This window comes from Pongo pygmaeus, chromosome 16 (genome assembly GCF_028885625.2).
Source record: "Pongo pygmaeus isolate AG05252 chromosome 16, NHGRI_mPonPyg2-v2.0_pri, whole genome shotgun sequence".
NCBI classification, from domain to species: Eukaryota; Metazoa; Chordata; class Mammalia; order Primates; family Hominidae; genus Pongo; species Pongo pygmaeus.
This window is the reverse complement of record NC_072389.2, coordinates 86,480,022-86,499,184: the sequence shown is the minus strand read 5'-3', so window position 1 is coordinate 86,499,184 and position 19,163 is coordinate 86,480,022. Positions and strand designations below refer to the sequence as shown.

The 19,163-nt window shown below is 39.0% G+C and overlaps 1 protein-coding gene across 6 annotated transcripts in view; it reads right to left on the bottom strand.

Annotated features, from left to right (window-relative positions):
- The window catches only part of ARNT2 (aryl hydrocarbon receptor nuclear translocator 2), a 203,047-nt gene that overhangs the window by 50,826 nt on the left and 133,058 nt on the right, over window positions 1–19,163 (bottom strand). For all 6 annotated transcript variants that reach the window (XM_063652821.1, XM_054450823.2, XM_054450819.2 and 3 more), the window contains exon 9: window positions 1,217–1,293. In XM_063652821.1, coding sequence (XP_063508891.1) covers window positions 1,217–1,293 — 77 coding nt within the window. The remainder of the gene's footprint in view (window positions 1–1,216; window positions 1,294–19,163) is intronic.

Below are 19,163 nucleotides of genomic sequence, written 5' to 3'. Positions count from 1 at the left end.
GGTCGCATCTTTAACTGTAACAGTTGGCCACTTTCTTTACATTTCTGAACTTCAGTTGCCTTATCAACCAATGGGAATAATAAAACCTATAATCTCACAGGGTGTTTGTGAGCCTTTAAAGGGATATTGCATGTTAAACCTTGGCATTTGCTCAAGTTCGTGCTCAATAAATGTTAATCCCCTTCTCTTCCCCCACCTTCCCTTTACTAAGGATGGCAAATGAGCCTAAGGAACTAGTTAAAATACTTGGAGCATATATATTTGTGAACTGAATTTACCCAAATATTCTTTCTTCACCCATGTGCAAGCAATACCCAGCGTTGGCCATACATGGATGAAATTACCTATTCATTTGTCTGAAAATGGTCAGAACTAGGAAACCAGGGATTAGTGTATCTGAACCAGGTCTAGTATGTCTCTCCTCTTCAGCATGGGGAAGACCCTCAATGTCCTAGGGAGAATGAACAGTCCAGTTGAATGAGAGGTTACTGTGTGTGCCAGACATTGAGCAAATTTAACTTTCACACAATAAAAGACATGTTCCCTGGCCTTGAGGAGCTTGCGGGGACGAGCTTGCACTCAACTTACTACCTGCAACAAACAGTGAAAGAAGAGTAACTGAGGGTAGAGCTCAGTGCTATGAGAGTAGGGAGGAGAGAAGGATTGATTTAGACTAAGATCAGGGAGACATTTTAGTTGGGTCTTGAAAGATGAGCAGATAAGGAGGATAAGGAACATTGAAAGGAGAAGGGGAACAAGGAAATACCAGGCAGAAGAAACAGCCTGTGAACACCCATAGAGGTGGGGGTTTATGGAAAGGGGAATGGTGCTGTGTGGGAATAAGATGTGAGAGAGGAAGAAGGCAAGGAGATAAGGTTGTAATGATGAGCTTGGACTTTATCCCATAGACCCTGGGGAAACAGTCAAGGGGGTTAAGCAGGGATGTGATGTGAGCAGAACGCAAGTTTGTGGCAACCGGCACAAGCATGGGGGATGAACTGATGCAACCCCTCAACTCAGCAAGAACTCTGCTTACAGCTCACAGTCCCCTTCTCTTCTAGATTTGGCCTCAGCCTTGTCCCACAGAGTGAGACACGAAACCCAACAAATACCAAGAACACAGGTGATCAGAATAGGCATCCAAACCGACAGTCTTCTGCACTTTGTGGCAATAAGCCTTCATTTAAGATTAAAAAGGCTACGAATTTTTTCTTACCTGGAGTCTCCCAATTGCCACGAGGCAATATTTACTGCCTTGTCCCACATCAGCGTCTTCTTCAGGTATGGTCATTCCTGAAATGGGAAATACCTGTGTCATCAACAATATGCCCAAGGTGAATGGGAAAGAAGAAAAGTGTCCACGATTTTATTTAAGCAATCGAAAATACAGTGAGTGTTGGCCATGCAGGGCTGGGAAGCCAGCCAATGAATTAACCAGTTCCTCACTCAGTTCCTGCTTCTCTCTCTGCCTGATGTCTTTTGAAAATTTTATGGTACATTATCATCTCCATCTGTGGATGATGCAGAGGAAATTAAGGAAGATGAAATGGAAATAGTTATTCTGTACATTTGTACAACTTGGACAAAACATTTATTTAGGACATTTCAGTAAGAAGCCAATATGGGTCTTTCAGCTTATGTAAATATCTCTCTTATCTGCTGACAAAGAATAAAACAAAGACCATCTGAGGCAAAAGAAACACAAGTAAAAACCACTGAAGCTGGTTACTAACTTGTCAGGCAAGGGAGCACAACCAGTGTTTCCCCTTGTTGGGGGAAGTCAGGGTTGTTTAAGGGCTAGAAAGGAGACACTGGGGATGGTTATGCTAAGCACTGAAAACTAGTGCTCCAGACAGAAAGCAACTGGTTAAAACAATCCTCATTGTTCACAGGGGTTAGAAAACAGTCTTCTGTTTGGTCCAATGTGGGTCTGGTATCTGGGGTCCCTCACAGTGCAAGGTTCTTAAACATCTGTAGCTGGTTAGAACTGTCGTAGTGAAAACAAGCATTCCTTTTTGATACCTCATAGGCAAGTGCTGTTAAGTAGAACATTTCCTTTTACACTGCATGACACTTAACACAAATATTTCCACACTGGGTCAGACCAAGGGTTCACAGTGATAGAGTCACACAAGTACAGTGACAGTCCCTCACTCCAGACATTGATAAAGGCACGTTAAATATCACTATGGTTTTGTGAGCCGGAGAAATGTCACTCTCACTACACTACATTCCGTCTTCTTTCCATCCTTGTTTCATCCACCCTCTGTAGGTGACCAGTCTCTTTCATTTCTGGTTTATCCTTACTGCATTTCTTTTGCACGAATGTGCAGATACATGTACACTTTCTCATGTCCTCTTCTTTCTTCTATGGAGAGCTGTTTACTGTAGATACCCTTGGGCTTTGCTTACTTCACTGAACAGTATGTCCTGGAATTCACTCCATATTCATTCATATAGCTCTTCCTCAATTCTTTTTTATAACTGCACAGTGCTTCATCTTATTGATGTGCCATGATTTATTCAACCATGAAATACTGGACATTTAGGTGTTTCCAATATTTTGCAATGAGAAACAATGCTGCAATGAATAACCTTGTGCATATGTGTTTTATTATCATCAGAAGTGCATCTTCGGAGTGGATCCCTAGAAGTGGGATTGCTGGGTCAAAAGGTAAGTGCATATGTAGTTTTGTTTTGCCAAACTTTCCTCCAGAAGCGTTGCACCAATTTGCATTCCCACCAGGAATGTATAGGAGGTCTGCTTCCCCAGAGTCTTGGCCAACAGAATGTGCTGTCACATTATTTAATGTTTGTCAGTCTGACAGGTGAGAAATGATTTCTTAGTGTTGTCCTAATTTGCATTTCTCTAATTATGAGTGAGTTTGAACATTACTTTGTATGTTTGAGGATCATTTTTTATATCTTGTTTTTTAGTGAATTGTCTGCTTCTGTCTCTTTCCCATTTTTCTATTTGGATCTTTTGCCTGTCCATTTTTAAGAGTTCCCTGTATTTGGGATATTAAATCCTTGTGGTATATGTTATGAATATGTTCTTCCAGATGGTCCCCTGTCTTTTGACTTTGTGGTGATTTAAAAATTTCAAAAATTTTCTGTGGTAAGATTTATCAACCTTTTATTACCTCTGGAGTCTGAGTCATAGTTAGAAAGCTATTTCTTACACAAAGCTTAAGGAAAAATTCACTCTTGTTTTCTTCTGATACTTTTATGGTTTTATTTTTCACATTTAGATCCCTAATCCATTAAGAGTTATACTTTTGGGAGTTTTGGGATATTAATCTAATTTTATCTTTCTCTAAATAACTATCCAGTTGCCCCATCAACATTTTCTTAAATTGCAGTGATTTGAGACGCCAACTTTATCATATGATTTCCATATATGTTTGGGTCTAATTTTGGACTGTCTCTTCTAGTCCACTGCCCAAGTGTCTATTCAGGCACTAGTACCACACTATTTTAATTATAGAGGCTTTATTGTATGTTTTAATGTCTGGTAGGACTATTCCTTGTATTTTTTCTTGGCTATTCTTGAAGGTATGTTTTTCCACAGGAACTTTGATAGTACCAACTTATCTGACTCCATAAAATAGCTTGATAATATTTTTATTAGGATTGCATTAAATTTGTAAATTAACTTCAGGAGAACTGACATCTCCTGAAGTTATAATGTTGAGTTATCCTCCCAAGAACAAAGGATGCTTTCTCATTTGTTTAAACCTACTTTTGTGTCTTTCGGGAGTGTTTTCAAATTTTCCTCATATATACTTGTACTTTGTGTACTCATTAAAATTATTCCTAAGTATTTAATTCTCTTTTTACTATTGTAAATGTGGCTTTCTCTACCATTATAGCCTCTACTTATTGTTTGTTTATATGAAGGCTATTGATTTTCATATATTAACCTGAATTATTTGTTTCCGTTTTATCACTGATTCACTAGGCTTTTCCAAGTGTACTATTATATAATCTGAAAATAGAGATAGTTTTCCTTTTTCTTTGTGCATTCTTTTGCCTCTAATTTCTCTCATTTAGTTGTATGGGATAATATGTCTATTATAATTTTGAATAGTAGTAGAGATAGTGGGCATTATTGTCTTGTTTCTGATCTTAGTGGAAATGTCTCAGGGCTTTCTCCATTAAATATCACCTTTTGGACCAAGATATAACAGGCACGCACACACATTTATCATATTAAGTAATTATCCCTCAATTATTGTTTAGCATTTTTGCAAATTTCTTTAATGCCTTGGTTAATAATGGACAGCTGGATTCTAGTATCTGCTCTGCACTCAATCTGCTACAATATGTTGTTTTAGTTGAGGCATATGAAGAAAATATGGCCTCACACAGATATGGAAAAGGGAGAAAAAGGGGAAGCTTTTTCAGAATACTGAGTATATTCTCCTTTGGTATTTTTCCAAATCTTGACAAGTGGTAGTTTCTTAAAGGCTAATTGTAATATAAAATCCAAAACTATATGAATGAATTTTTCATACTGTCATATTGTAATATTCAATACAATATTAAAATAGGCTAGTTTGTCTAACACTTTGGATGGATCTTTTACCCATCACATAATTTTACAGACTATGTATTGGTCATTTGGAAAATACTAGTTCACCATCTTATACAGACCTAAATGTTGACACATTGCATTATACAACATTAAGAAAAAATCGCACTTGTTAATACCACCATGTATCTCATCAGAAACATCTCCAGATACTGGTCAAAATTATGGTGACAGATACAAGCTTTCCAAAACTCAAATTTTTATCAGAAAACCTGAATTTTACCACTGACAACAAATACTGTCAATTGTTTTCCTTGAAGTAACAAGTTCAATTTTTTTTGAGAAAATATCTGCTAAATACATAAGTTGTAATAACCACCATTTGTTTGTTAGTCATTCTTTCAAGCAAAAACTATGTTCCATGGAAAAATCACCTAGTTTAGCTCACAGCCCAAAGGAAGCATACATGCTTTCCCCTGACACAATCCCTATGCTTTGGTATGCTGCAGAAGTTGCTTTATGCAAGTTTTCCATTAGGGGCTTAATACAACTCATAATTTTTACTGCCTCATCAGGGACATTCTTAAGTGAAGCTGGCATTTAAACATTTTTAAATTATTTTTTAATTGCAACTGTGTAGTGATAAAGAATACAATGATCACCAGGACAGCTTGGTATCACTGCCTTGATTCACGCTAAGGCCCAGCAAGTTTACCCACCAATGCTTTTTACGCCATCAGCGCAAATGTTGACACGCAGAAAGCAGCAAATAACATCTCAGTGTTATTATGAGAATAGTTTTAACTTTGCGTGCCCTTGAAGACGTTTCAGGGACTCCCAGGGTCCATGGACCACACCTTGAGAACTGTTGCTGCTCTACGCATTGCCATTCCCCAGAGTTTTATACCTTATCTTGTCTCTTTTTATATCATTTTTCCATTGCCTCTATTTGTTTCTTTCTGTTTATTGTTTTTTTGTTTGTTTGTTTGTTTTTTGAGATGGAGTTTCACTCTGTCGCCCAGGCTGGAGTGCAATGGCATGATCTCAGCTCACTGCAACTTCCACCTCCCAACTTCAAGCGATTCTCCTGCCTCAGCCTCCTGAGTAGCTGGGATTACAGGCGCCTGCCACCGCGCATGGCTAATTTTTGTATTTTTAGTAGAGCCGGGGTTTCACCATCTTGGCCAGGCTGGTCTTGAACTCCTGGCCTCGTGATTCACCTGCCTCGGCCTCCCAAAGTGCTGGGATTACAGGCATGAGCCACCGCGCCCAGCCATTGCCTCTATTTCTAACCATACATTTATGAGACCCAAGACTATGTCTCTAGTCGAGATGTTCCTTTGCAGCTCTAGATCTTGCCTTCACTTACCTACTAAAAATGTCTACCTCAGTTTCACAGGTCTTTCAAAATCATACCCAAATCTCTCTACCAAAACACCCTCCTCTTTCTGCTCTCCATGGAAAAGACCACTAGTGACATACCTCATTTACATTCTCTCCTTCCATGCTAAGGAACCTTGATTTATTCAGAGGGGCAAGGTGCCTGCTCCATTAGAGTTAGAGGTGTTCAACTGACATGGCTCTGGCCTATCAGATGGATGCAGAAGTCATGAGCATGGCTTTTGGGAACACTCCTTTCCATATGAAACACAGATATGACCAGGGAGCGCTAGCAGCCATCTCGAAAGGCAGGAAAGCCAGGGTCATACAATAAGGATTATGGAGTGAAAGCTGGGAGAATGAGTCCTTGATTACATCACAGAACCATTGTACTAACTCTAGACTGTCTACCTTTGGATATAAAATAGATTTATTTAAGGCCCTGATATTTGGGATTTTCTGTTATACGCAGCAAAACTCAATCACTTACTGGTATACATTCTAATCTCTATTAGAAGCAGCACTACCAGCAGTAACATCTGTCACTTAATTAGACTGACTGGCAGCCAAACCTACGTCTTGAAAGAAATCCTCCTTTATGAGTGATCATGGTGGAAGACAGTATACTAGCTTCCACTCTGGAAGTCAAAGAAGCTAGATTTTACCTCCCTGCATCCTTCCGGGGTGAAGGGGTGGTTTAAATTCATCAGCAGAACAAAGCACAGTGTCCTGAGCAGGCTGCTGCTACTAACAGATATTCCCTGGGCTTCATGCTTCTTTAACCCACGGAAGCTGCCTAGGTTTCTGTTCATTTTCCAAAGCTGGCCCCCTTTGAATGATGGGACTCATTAACATTTATCTAAGAATTCTCTTTTTGCTAATGACATCCAGAGTTGTCTTCTGTTATATATTAGTGACTGCATATCTCAGGTTAGAAATCTTAGCATCTTCCTGCACTATTCCTTCCTCTCACCAGTTACATATTAATGGACACCAAACCTGTCTGCTTCAACTTCACAGTTAGCTCTCCAATCATCTCCTCTCTACCCTGTTGTCTATATCACTCCTAGAAGCTGGCCACACCATTCCTCTGCAAAAAATAAACATAAATCAAAAGTCTTCATTCCAGCACACATGGCTCTTCATGACATTTACCATGTACCTACAGTTCCTCCAAACACCAAATACCAGTCAGGACTCACATGAACAGCACACATGTGCCTTTAAGGATGTCCAGTTTCTTGCTCCTCAGGAATTTAAAGAGCCCTGCCCTCTTTCAAGAGGACCAGGTGATTCTAGAATGATGAGTTGGGCTGGGCAGCAGCACACTCAGCTGACTAAAGAGCTGGCTCTGAAAGCACAGAACTAACTTGCAGTAGGAGCGCCAAAGCAATAAGGAAGAAGGTGTTCTCCTGCTCAGTAGATGGACAAGGGTTACTGCCCCAAGGTCTGAGATGAAGGAAGATAGGATTCCACATGGCAATGGAGTTTCAGGGTAGGAGGTGTCCTTAGAAGACACTGAGCCCAACATCCTCATGAGACTTCAATCCCATGTCCATCTATTGCTGCTTGAACTACTCCAGTGGTAGGGTGGTCACTATAGCCCCAGACAACTCAGTCTATCTATCTCCTTGAAGATTTCACCTGCCGGTCCTGGACTTGCCCTTATTAGAGTTATACATTCTTCTGCTGTGTAGCCCTTTAGACAAGTGAAGAGTATGATAGAGTTCGTGAGTCTTTTCTGCTCTGGGACAAACATCCTTCCATCATTTAAACTGTTCCTCCTATAAAAATAGTTTGCCTCTCTATATTCTTGTCACATTTCTGAATATGTTTCTGATTGCCTCTATTTCCCTAAAATGTGGTGACCACAATACTTTAGGTGTGATCATTACAGAGGCCTTTCACATCCTCTGGTCTATAAGCCTGGCTTGCTGATAGTAAATGAAGTGCATTCAGGAAGCAAGGTGTGAGTTATGCTGACAGTTCCCCATAACCAGAGCAGCTTTTATTTAGTCGTTGCATTTTAAATCACAATGGAGTTATGCTTCTAGCCGAGATGAAATAACAGATTAGATTTACCTTCTTGTCAGAAACAAACACACAAAAACAAAAGAAAAAAAACAAAACAAATACGAGAAATGATGGTTTAGAAGACACTAGATATCAGGCAATGAACAAGAGCAATCCCTGAGAAATGGGTAACAAATAAGACAAGCCCGGTGACTGCCCCTAGCTCACAGCCTTAAGAGAGTTCCCAAGCCAGCAACTTAAATTTCACAATGTCTAGCATCAAATAAAAAATTACCAGGTATGCAACAAAGCTGGAAAATACAACTCATAATGAAGGAAAATAGACCAAGCTGCCAAAACATGACGCAGAACTGACACAGATTTTAGAATTAGCAAACAAACACATTAACACAGTTATTATAACTGTATACTAACAGTTAAGTAGAGCTGTGAAAGAGGCAAAAAGACCCAAAGCAAACTTCTGGAGATGAAAGCTACAATGTCTGACATTTAAAAAAATGTACTAGATGGGGCTGGGTGTGTGGTGGCTCACGCCTGTAATCCCAGCACTTTGGGAGGCCGAAGCGGGCAGATCACTTGAGGTCAGGAGTTTGAGACCAGCCTGGCCAACATGGTGAAACCCTGTTTCTACTAAAAATACAAAAATTAGCCAGGCATGGTGGCACATGCCTGTAATCCCAGCTACTCAGGAGGCTGAGGCAGGAGAATCGCTTGAACCCGGGAGGCAGAGATTGCAGTGAGCCGAGATCAGGCCACTGTACCACAAAGCAAGACTCTGCTCAAAAATAAAATAAAATAATAAAAAATTAAAATGTACTAGATGGTATTAATCACGTATTAGACAAGGTAGATTAGTAAACTTGACATAACAATAGAAACAATCCAAAATGAAAGATAGAAAGTAATAAAAATGTTGTTTTTCAATAAAATGAGTATCAGTGATCTCATTGGAAAACTTCAAGTGGCCTAATACACTTAAAAGTCTGTGAAGGAGGAGGGAAGGAACATGGAAAAACATTTGAAGAAATAATGGCTGAAAATTTTCCAAATTTGATACAAAGTATAAATCTTTGATGGCAAGTATATCCCATCATGACACGGGATACTGTCAGCTTGAAATGAGAATGAGCTCACACAGAATTGCCCACTGTAGCTGCAGTTGAAATCAGAGTTGGGCCACATGGATATGAAATTGGAAGTGGACACCACAAGGACCTGTTAGAGTGATCTAATCTCTCTGACCCTCTGTTACCTTATACATAAAATGGGTATCAGAATGCTCACCTTATGGGATGCTAGAAATATGTGTGTAGAGCACCCCACCTGAGGCCTGGTGTCAGCTTCCTTCTCATTTACCTGACCTGCTTCCGCAGTTGCTGGTAAACATGTATGTTTGTGGGCAAAGAAGGCAAGAGACATATATGCACTTTCCCGGTTTTTTTTTTGTTTTTTTTTTTTTTTTGACCAGGTCTGGCTCTGTCACCCAGGCTGGAGTGCAGTGGCGTGATCTTGGTTCACTGCAGTCTTGACCTCCCAGGCTCAAGCCATCCTCCCATGTCTGCCTCCTGAGTAGCTGGGACCACAGGCACGTGCCACTACACTGGCTAATTTTTTTTGTATTTGTAGAGATGGGGTTTCACCATGTTGCCCAGGCTGGCACAAATGCACTTTTGCCATACTTAGGAATCAGGAATCAGTGCCACAGGCCAGACAGGAAGAAGAGAAAACAGCATAAAGAACTCTCTAATCCAGCTGGCATAAAGAAAATGATGTTCTTCTCAGTCCTATCCTTTGGAGGGATCTTTCGGTAATAGGGTCTGACTGGCTAAAACTTGAGACAATCTACCTAGAGATAACAAACTCCAGTTCCTTCATTTGTTCCTCATTCAATGAGCATCAATGGAGAACTTCCGCAGATTTTTTTAAATACCCATAAATTTTCTTTATATTCCTTCCATCAAGGGTTGAAGTTAGATTCCTCTGCAACTATTTTGACCAATAAAATACAGTGGAAGTGACACTATGTGACTTCTAGACTAGCAGCTCAGATATTGAGGAGCAGAAACATGCCATCCTACTATACTCTGTCTAATTCCTAATGCACAAAATCTATGAATATAATAAAATAGTGGTGGTTTTATGCAAATCAATAAAATAAAATAATTCTCAATTGTAAGTTTCATCAGCCTAGAAGTGGATAGGAAGAGACTTGATGGGGGACCTAAGATACCAGTCCTTTAAGCACATAAGGGAGCTCATTTGTAAGAATGCATTTTAATCAACCAAGTAGAATAATGTTAAAATAACAAGCTGGCTTTACAGAAGTGAAGTCGGAAAGCTGCAACTTATTAAAAAGTTTATGTCTTAATATGGGCAAAGAAGGTTTAGTTGTGAATGAGATTCAAGTGTGTGTATGTAAAATTTCCAGAATGTCTTCAGTAAATCCAAATTCATTAACGGAATGAATGCTTTATGTGCCTAAGTGTGATGTTCTCAGGACACTGGGTTCAGCTTCCCTATGGAAGGGATGTCATCTAAGTCAGAAGGGCCAGCATTTGTAAAGGAGGCCCTGACACCAACACTGACCAGCAGCCACAGAGATCCAACTGCCAGTGAACCTATGGCCATTGCCACTCACGTGACCAGGGTCTTGACGGATGACTGCAGGAAGGCAATAGGGGAGGGCTCTGCCATTAGCAGGTGGAAAAGATTTAGGATTAGGTTCACACATGCTGTTTGTGACAAAATGCCTCTATGACAGGGCAGGACTGTGCAATCTCCATATTGTCATCTGGATATCGGATGTTTTTCTATCTTCCAAGCATTGTTTGCACAATATCCTCAAACAGTACATGACCTTTAAAAGTGGGTTTTACTCCTACTACTCAATAACAAAAACACAAATATCCTCAATTAAAAAATGGTCAAGATGGATTAAAGATTTAAATGTAAGACCTAGAAGAAAATTCTAGGAAACACCATTCTGGATATCAGCCTTGGGAAAGAATTTATGACTAAATTCTAAAAAGCAATTGCAACAAAAAAAATTGACAAGTAGGACCTAATTAAACAAAAGAGTTTCTGCAAAGCAAATGAAACTATCAACAGAGTAGGCAGACAGCCTACAGAATGAGAGAAAATATTTGCAAACTACGCATCTAACAAAGGTCTAAGACCTAGAATCTATAAGGAACTTAAACAATTCAACAAGTAAAAACCAAATAACCCAATTAAAAAGTGGGTAAAATATATGAACAGACACTTCTCAAAAGAAGACATACAAGTGGCCAACAGACACATGAAAAAATGCTCAACATCACTAATCATCAGAGAAGTAGCAAACAAAACCACAGAGATACCATCTCACACCAGTCAGAATGGGTATTATTAAAAAGTCAAAAAACAACAGATGCTGGCAAAGCTGCAGAGAAAAGGGAATGCTTATATACTGTTGGTGGGAATGTAAATTAGTTCAGCTGCTGTGGAAAGCAGCAGTTTGGAGAGTTCTCAAAAAACTTAGAACTACCGTTTGACCAGCAATCCCATTACTGGGTATATATCCAAAGGAAAATGTAAATTGTTCTACCAAAAAGACACGTGTCCTCATCACAGCATTATTCACAATAGCAAAGACATAAAATCAATCTAGGTGCCCATCTAGAGTGGACCAGATAAAGAAAATGTGGTACATATACACCATGGAATACTACACGGCCATAAAAAAGAATGAAATAATGTCCTCTGCAGCAACATGGATGCAGCTGAAGGCCATTATTGTAAATGAATTAGTGCAGGAACAGAAAGCCAAATACCACATGTTCTCACTTATAAGTGGGAACTAAACATTGGGTACTCATGGATATAAAGATGGCAACAATAGACACTGGGATTACTAGATGGGGGAGGGAGGAGGGCAAAGGTTTCAAAACTACCTATTGGGTACTATACTCACTATGTGAGTGATGGGATCAACCATACCCTAAACCTCAGCATCAGCAATATACCCAGGCAATAAACCTGCACGTGTACCTACTGAATCTAAAATAAAAATTGAAATTACAAAAAAATAAAATGAGCAAAGGATCTGAATATTACTCCGAAGAAGACATACAAATGGCTAATAAGCACATGAAAAGAGCTCAACATCATTTGTTGTTAAGGAAACAGAAATCAATTCCACAGTGAGATACCTCTTCACACCCATTAAGATGGCTATCATAATTTACAAAAAACGCAATGTGTTAGTGAAGATATGAGAAACTGGAACACTCACACACTGCTGGTGGAAATGTAAAATGGTGCGACTACTTCAGAAAACAGTCTAGCAGTTTCTCATGAGGTTAAACGTGGAGCTACCACATGACTCAGCAATTCCATTCTTAGGTCACATCCAAGAGAAATAAAGCTATATGTCTGCATAAAAACTGGACTCTTGGCTGTTGTGAATTGTGCTGCAATGAACTTGGGGGCATAGATATCTATTTGATATATTGATTTCTTTTCCTTCAGATAAATACCCAGTAGTGGGATTGCTGGATCATGTGGTAGTTCTATTTGTAGTTTTCTGAGGAACTTTCATACTGTTCTCCTTAGTGGTTGTACCAATTTACATTCCCAACAATAGCGTATAACAGTTTCCTTTTCTCCGCATCCTTGCCAACTTTATTATTAATATTTTTTGTCTTTTTGATAATAGCCATCCTAGTTGGGGTGAGATAATACCTCATTGTGATTTTGGTTTGCATTTCCCTGAGGATTAGCGACACTAAGATAATTTTTTTCATACATTTGAGCATTTTGTTCATACATTTTTTGGCCATTTCATACTCAATCTTTGAATAGATTTTCCAGTGACTGGATTAGGTTTTTCATGTAGATAATCATGACATCTCCGACAATGTTAATTCTGTCTTCCCTTTCTTTTCTACCTCTTAAGTAATTATATTTTATTTCCTTAACTTATTGCCTTGGAAATTCCAAAACATTGTTGAATAACAATGAGCATTCCTCTCAGATTCTTCACTTTTTTGAGAACGCTTCTAGTATTTAATCACTCTGCATAGGATATTAATTATGATTTCAAGTGTGTGTTTCATCTATGTTAAGAAAATATATTTCTATTATTAGTTTACAAAGATATTTCTCCATTAAAAATTAATACCTAAACTTATATTTTGTCAACAGATCTTTCCTTGAATTATTTACATTAGCAGATTTCCTAATGATAAACCACCCAAGCATTTTTGTCATTAGTATGTATTTCTATAACTATTAATTTGATTTGCTAGTATTGTATTTAGTATCTTTATCCTAACACATGAAATTGGGTTCATAGTTTGTAGGTTTTTGTTTCAAAGTTGTGCTAACTTCACAAATCAGTCTACTTTCTAACTTTTGTTGTGCTCTGGAAGTGTTTAAATAATTTGCCCATAAAGTTTTCAAGGCCTGGAACCATTTGGGGTGCAGTTTTGTCAGCTTTCTCAATTTCTTGCCTAGCTTTGATCTTTTCTCTTTAAAAAAATACAAAAGAAAAATAATATTTTTTGATTCCAATTTGGTTACTTACTTCCTTCCAGGAATTAGCTTTCTTTTGAAAAATTTTGACACATAAAAATATAAGTTATGCACACTATTTGTTCATAAATTTTTAAACTTTGTTAAATTTATTTATTCTTAATATTCATTTATTTTCATTCTTTTTAAAATTACAATAGACTTGTCAGGGATTTTCTCTTTTACCAGTCTTGATGAAGAATTATTTATCAATTGGATAATACTTTGGTTTTCTAATTTAATTTTTCTTATTTTTACTTCTTTCATTAATTGCTTCCTCTCAGTTTGCCTATGGCATTCTATTATTCTTTTTCTATTTTCATTAGTTAATAATTCATAAGTAAAATTTTTAGTTTTCCCACATTTAATAATAAAAACATTTTAAGCCACAGGTTTCCTCTAAACATTGTTTTGGCCACATCCCCTTGATATGGAGTGGGGCCATGGTTTTAATTACAATATAGTCCATATTTAGTGTTTTGATTTCCATCCTTCACCAGAAGCTAGTTGGGACAGGTTCCTTTGTACAAATAACTGATTTTTTAAAATGTAACTTTTTGTTATGAATTTTTAGATTTATTGCATTGGGATTAAAAAAAAATGGGCTTTCCAAGTTCTATAAGTTTGAGATTTATTAAAATTTTGAAAATCCATTATTAAAATGTTAAAATTTGACATTGAATATCTATGCATGTGGAATCAAGATTATTGGCTATATTGTATAATCCTCTAAATCCTTATTTACATTTCAATGGCTTCATTTGTCAAAATCTGAAAAAAGTACATTAAAGGTATAATGTAAAAGGTGGTTTATTCAATTTCTTCTTGTATGTCTAATAGTTTTGCTTCATATATTTAAATATTATAAAACTTCATGACTTCTTTGTTTTACTATGAACTCTTCTTTTTGGCAATATAAATATACCTTTCCATTTCCATTAAACACATTCTGTTTCAAATTTACTTAGCTCAACATAAATATTCCTTCATCTTCACATGGCATTCTCCTTGTGTCCCACGTCTGTGTCCAAATTCCCCCTTTTATAAGGACATCAGTCACACTGGATTAGGGACTCACCCTAATAGGTAGGTATGACCTCATCTTAACTAACTATATGCGAAAAGACCCTATTTCCAAATATGGTCACATTTTGAAGCACTGTTATAAATAGTTAGACAGGTATGAGTTGGGCAGGAGAGGGCTCCCCCTGCAACCCCTCCTGCCAAGGATGTCAGTGGTAACTCGGGTACCTTCCACCAGTAACCGTACTGGAGGTTGGGACTTCAACATAGGAATTTTTCAAGGTACACAAATATTTTATATGTTTATTCTTGCCCTTTTCTCTACCAGTTCAGGCATGGCATGTGTACAGCACAGAAACTGAGAGAACCTGCTCCTGTATCCATGGCAGGCATCACGGATTGATCATGGACATTTTCCCACTAGTTACAGAAGCAGATCCTAAACAGTTAATCAAAACATATCATGAAATCAAACCTACTTGTCATTAAAAATATTTAGTGTTTTAATATAAAGTTGTATAAGTTCTCTCAATAATAATTAGGTTAAAATTTTAAGCAGTGATATTGGTAAACCTGGGTACCTTCTGGTGAGGTACTGCAGGGGGTATAACTGGGAGATGCCAAGAGGAATTTAGTCGCCATTCACTAAAATTCCTGCTGTGTTCTAAGCTCTGTGTTCTGGAGTTTAAATAATATGGTCCTTGTCCTCTTGGACTGCCAGGTAAGCAGGGGAGACAAATAGATGCAAAAATGGCCATAATACAAAGTAGGAAGTGAGAAAGTCCATACAAACCAAGTGACTGGGAAGCTGGTGGCAGAACTGGTGACGGTTCCTTGGAGCAGAACTCATCAGAATTGGCCTTTGTGCATTTGGTGGGACCAGCAGAGCCTGCGGAAAGAGTGCTCTGGGCTGTGGATGAAAGAGTGCTCTAGGTTTAAGGGGGAGGGATGGGCAGTGTCACTTAATGATGGCTGTGGCACAGTTACACTGAACATCACCCTGAGGCCACCAGCTTGAGGCTTTGAGCACCCCTGCAGTCAGGTCACGCAGAGGCTCCTTCATAGCCTGTCATGTAAGGTAAATGACCACAAAAGCACTTCATTCATCTGGAAATTACCCCTTTACCAATCTCAGTTGACCAGAACAAGGTCTCTGTGCAGCTGTGACAGATGCCCCAAAGGCCAAGCACTAAAACCTAGATGCTTCACTCAGGAAAGTCGGCTGGTTCCTGACTCACAGCCTGTTTTGCTTCCTTTTACCCATGATGCTGATATAGGAGTTAAGAAGAAATTATTTAGGCAGATAGTGGGGGTAAGGAAGTCCTTGGTAAGGTTTTCCTTTAACGAAAAGCAGCTCCCAAATCATTTTCTTTTCTAACAAAGAACAGCTTGTAAAATTGAGCTGCAGACATAGACAAGGAAGCTGGAAGCTTGCACGGGTGAATGTCAGCAGCTGTGTCAATAGGAAAAAGGTACCTGAGGGCTAGACATGTCCAATATGGTGGCTCCATCTTCCACTTTCCTTGTCAACCAGGTGCACAGTAAGGGGCAGGCAACATCGCACTGGCCAAGTAGAGATCCCATTTGCACAATAAAAGATTAGGGTGGGGTGGCCAGTTTCCTGGCAAGCTATGTAAATGTCACACCTGGTCCAACCAATCTTCAGGCCTTGTGTAAATCAGGCCCTGGCTCCTCAAGCCTGTCTACAAAACCCTGTGCACTCTGCTGGTCCCACTCGGGCACCCCTGTCTCGCAGGAGAGAGAACTGTTCTCCTTTCTCTTTCTTTTGCCTATTAAACCTCTGTTCTTAACCTCACTCCACGTGTGTCTGTGTCCTTTATTTCCTCGGCATGAGGCAACGAACCTCGGGTATTTACCCCAGACAACTATGCTGCTTCAATGCCAGCAAGTTGTGCTGTTTGGTTTTCTAGACCATAAAAGGATGTGATTGGATTGGGTCGGTGTAAAAGCAGACATGCAGAGAGAAACAAGAAGTGTCAGCTACCAGCAGGAGGTAGGACAGTGAATCCTTACATAAAAAGACATAAAAATAACTGAAAAACAAACAACAAACAAAACAACAAACGCCACAGGGACATGGGCTGAAAAGCTTTATGTACTTGGAAAAGCCCCGAGGACATCTCTGAATGGAGAGCTCTGCATTTGTAATGAGTGCTCTGAGTAAACAGGGAAAGAGGAAAGCATGTCCAGGGCCTTTTATTTAAACAGACAAAAAAAAATCCTGTGTGATGCAAAACAACATAAGCAAAATTAAAAGACAAAGACAGGTTGAATGGAAATCTTTGTAGCACATACAGTAATCAGACAGCTAACCTTCATAATGTTTTAAAGACCTCATAGGAGAAAATCAGAAAAGCACAAGTCCCCCCGTAGAAAAATGGGCACACAGCATGAACAGGCAATTCACTAGGAAATACAGACAGCAAATATATCCAGGGAAGATGCTCAATTTCACTAATGAAGAAAATCTAATTTAAAATATGTCATTCCTCTCCCCCACAAACTATCAGACTGGCAAAACTGACAAAAGAATGAAAACATCTAGAGTTAGTAGTGTAACAGTGAAACAGCAAAATAATGAACATAACTGACTCCATTTTTGTTTAAGAGGCCTTTACCCATTCCTGCCTGTAGGCGAGGAAGATTTTAGAGCACTGACATAACGATTGCAAAAACAGCAATCACGTGTTTTATAAAACTAACTCTGGGACTAAAGGAGAAATATGTAAACAACTAACTATGTTTTTGTTAAAGATTTGTAGGAGTATTGTGACCTGACCAAGGACAAAAAAGTTCCCAACCTCATTGGATCCTTGCTCCCAGATGTCTGCGGTAGTTCACTACCTCTTGATCCTACCCACCTTCTCTTCCTCCTGCCCTGAATGTAGAAAGAACCTAAAATTTGTACTGACTTCAGATGGTACTTTAGGATGCTGATCCACCATCTTCCTGATTTGTTGGCTCTCTGAATAAATCTGCTTTTCCTCCCACTAAATCTTGTCTCTCCTGTATGGCTTTTGAGCAGAGAACGGCTGAACCTGGGTTCAGGTACAGTATGAGTGTGGGAAAAAAGGTATACCTATCCTGTTCGGCAGGGTAACTACCAAAACTTAAATGTATCATTCCTATAGCACTTCTTAGCTATCTTCAGAAATACCAGTATTCATGCATAAAGATTCACATGCGAGGACGTCCACTGCAGTATCTTTTGCAAGAGCTGCAGACTGAAAACAACATTCATGTTCCCAGTGGGGAATGGTTGGCAGAATATTATGCAGTCATTTAAAGGAACAAGGTAGAATGAATTAATACAAATCTGTGTTCATTTGGAAAGGTATTTATGACATCCACAATAAGCTAAAGAAAAACAAGACCATGTAATAAAATATACATGAGCTCTATTTTTTAAATACAAAAGTCTAGAATGAGAAGCACTGGAATATTGTCAATTGGTTTTTAGGGGTTGGACTAGGGTAGGAAGGGGGACTATTCATAACCTTTTAAAAATTTAAAAGCAAGTACAGTTTACAAGTAATTTTTACTTTCTTTTGCAAGGTTTTCTATATCTTTCAAGTTTCATTAATGAACATGAACCATTTTTGTAATCATTTTCTTAAAAAGACAAAAAAATAAAAGAAGGTAAGCAATGATGTTTTTGGTACTTAAAAAGTTACGCTTTGCAGAGCTGGGAAATTTTCTCACATTGTACGTCATTCTCAAACAATGCCAGAAACACAAGTGTGGTGTACCATTCCGACTCTAGAACCCTGCCCCTCAATGATCAAATTGAGAGATAACATGCCTGATGATGGTAGGAGTTTAATTCTAAAACATTTGGCAGAGTTGCAACATTTCTTTCCAAATTTACTGCCACTAAATCATGGAAATGAACAAGCATCTTCCTTTGCCTAAAGGGGAAGTTGCAAATGAGTATTTTCTGTACAAACTTGGACTTAGAAGACAGAGCTTCATTTCCAATAAATCAGAATCTGTAAACACAGTGTTTGCTACAGGGCCATAAAAATAAAGACACAGTGAGGTGAAAAGAGGACATCAGGAAAACGGAATGAGGGGGCACAACAACTGTCCCTCTTGGGGCCTCATCAGTAAAGAGAGAAGTGGGCAGGAGGCCCCCAGGCTTCTGCCCACTGTGTGCTTCTGAGTTAGCTTCATCTTCACTGGCACAGGAGCAGTGGGATTCAATGGGAACACAGTCGGTTATTTCTTAAGGGAGGCAGAGGAACCTAGAACCTTGAATTCTTTCCATGCCTTAGCTGTGGAACTTCATTGTTATTTTCAACTTTCAGTTTTAAAAAATTCACAGAAACCATGACATGCTTCATTGGCTGGCTTCTCCCCCATGTCTCACTTCTAGAAGCTGAAAATGCCCCTCACAGCAGGATGGGAATCTGAAGGGTAGGGCCATGTTGCAGTCTATCTGCCACCCAACCAGTTTCGGGGCTACACAATTACTCTAACTTTCCATTACCATATTTCTGCCTGGGGCACCCCAGGCTGGCTTGTGTGGACCGTTTCTCCATGACTTTTAAAATTTGCCAACTCGTCATCCATCACAGTGGCCTCTCCGGTAGCCCCTGTGTCCTTATCCTGCTATCAC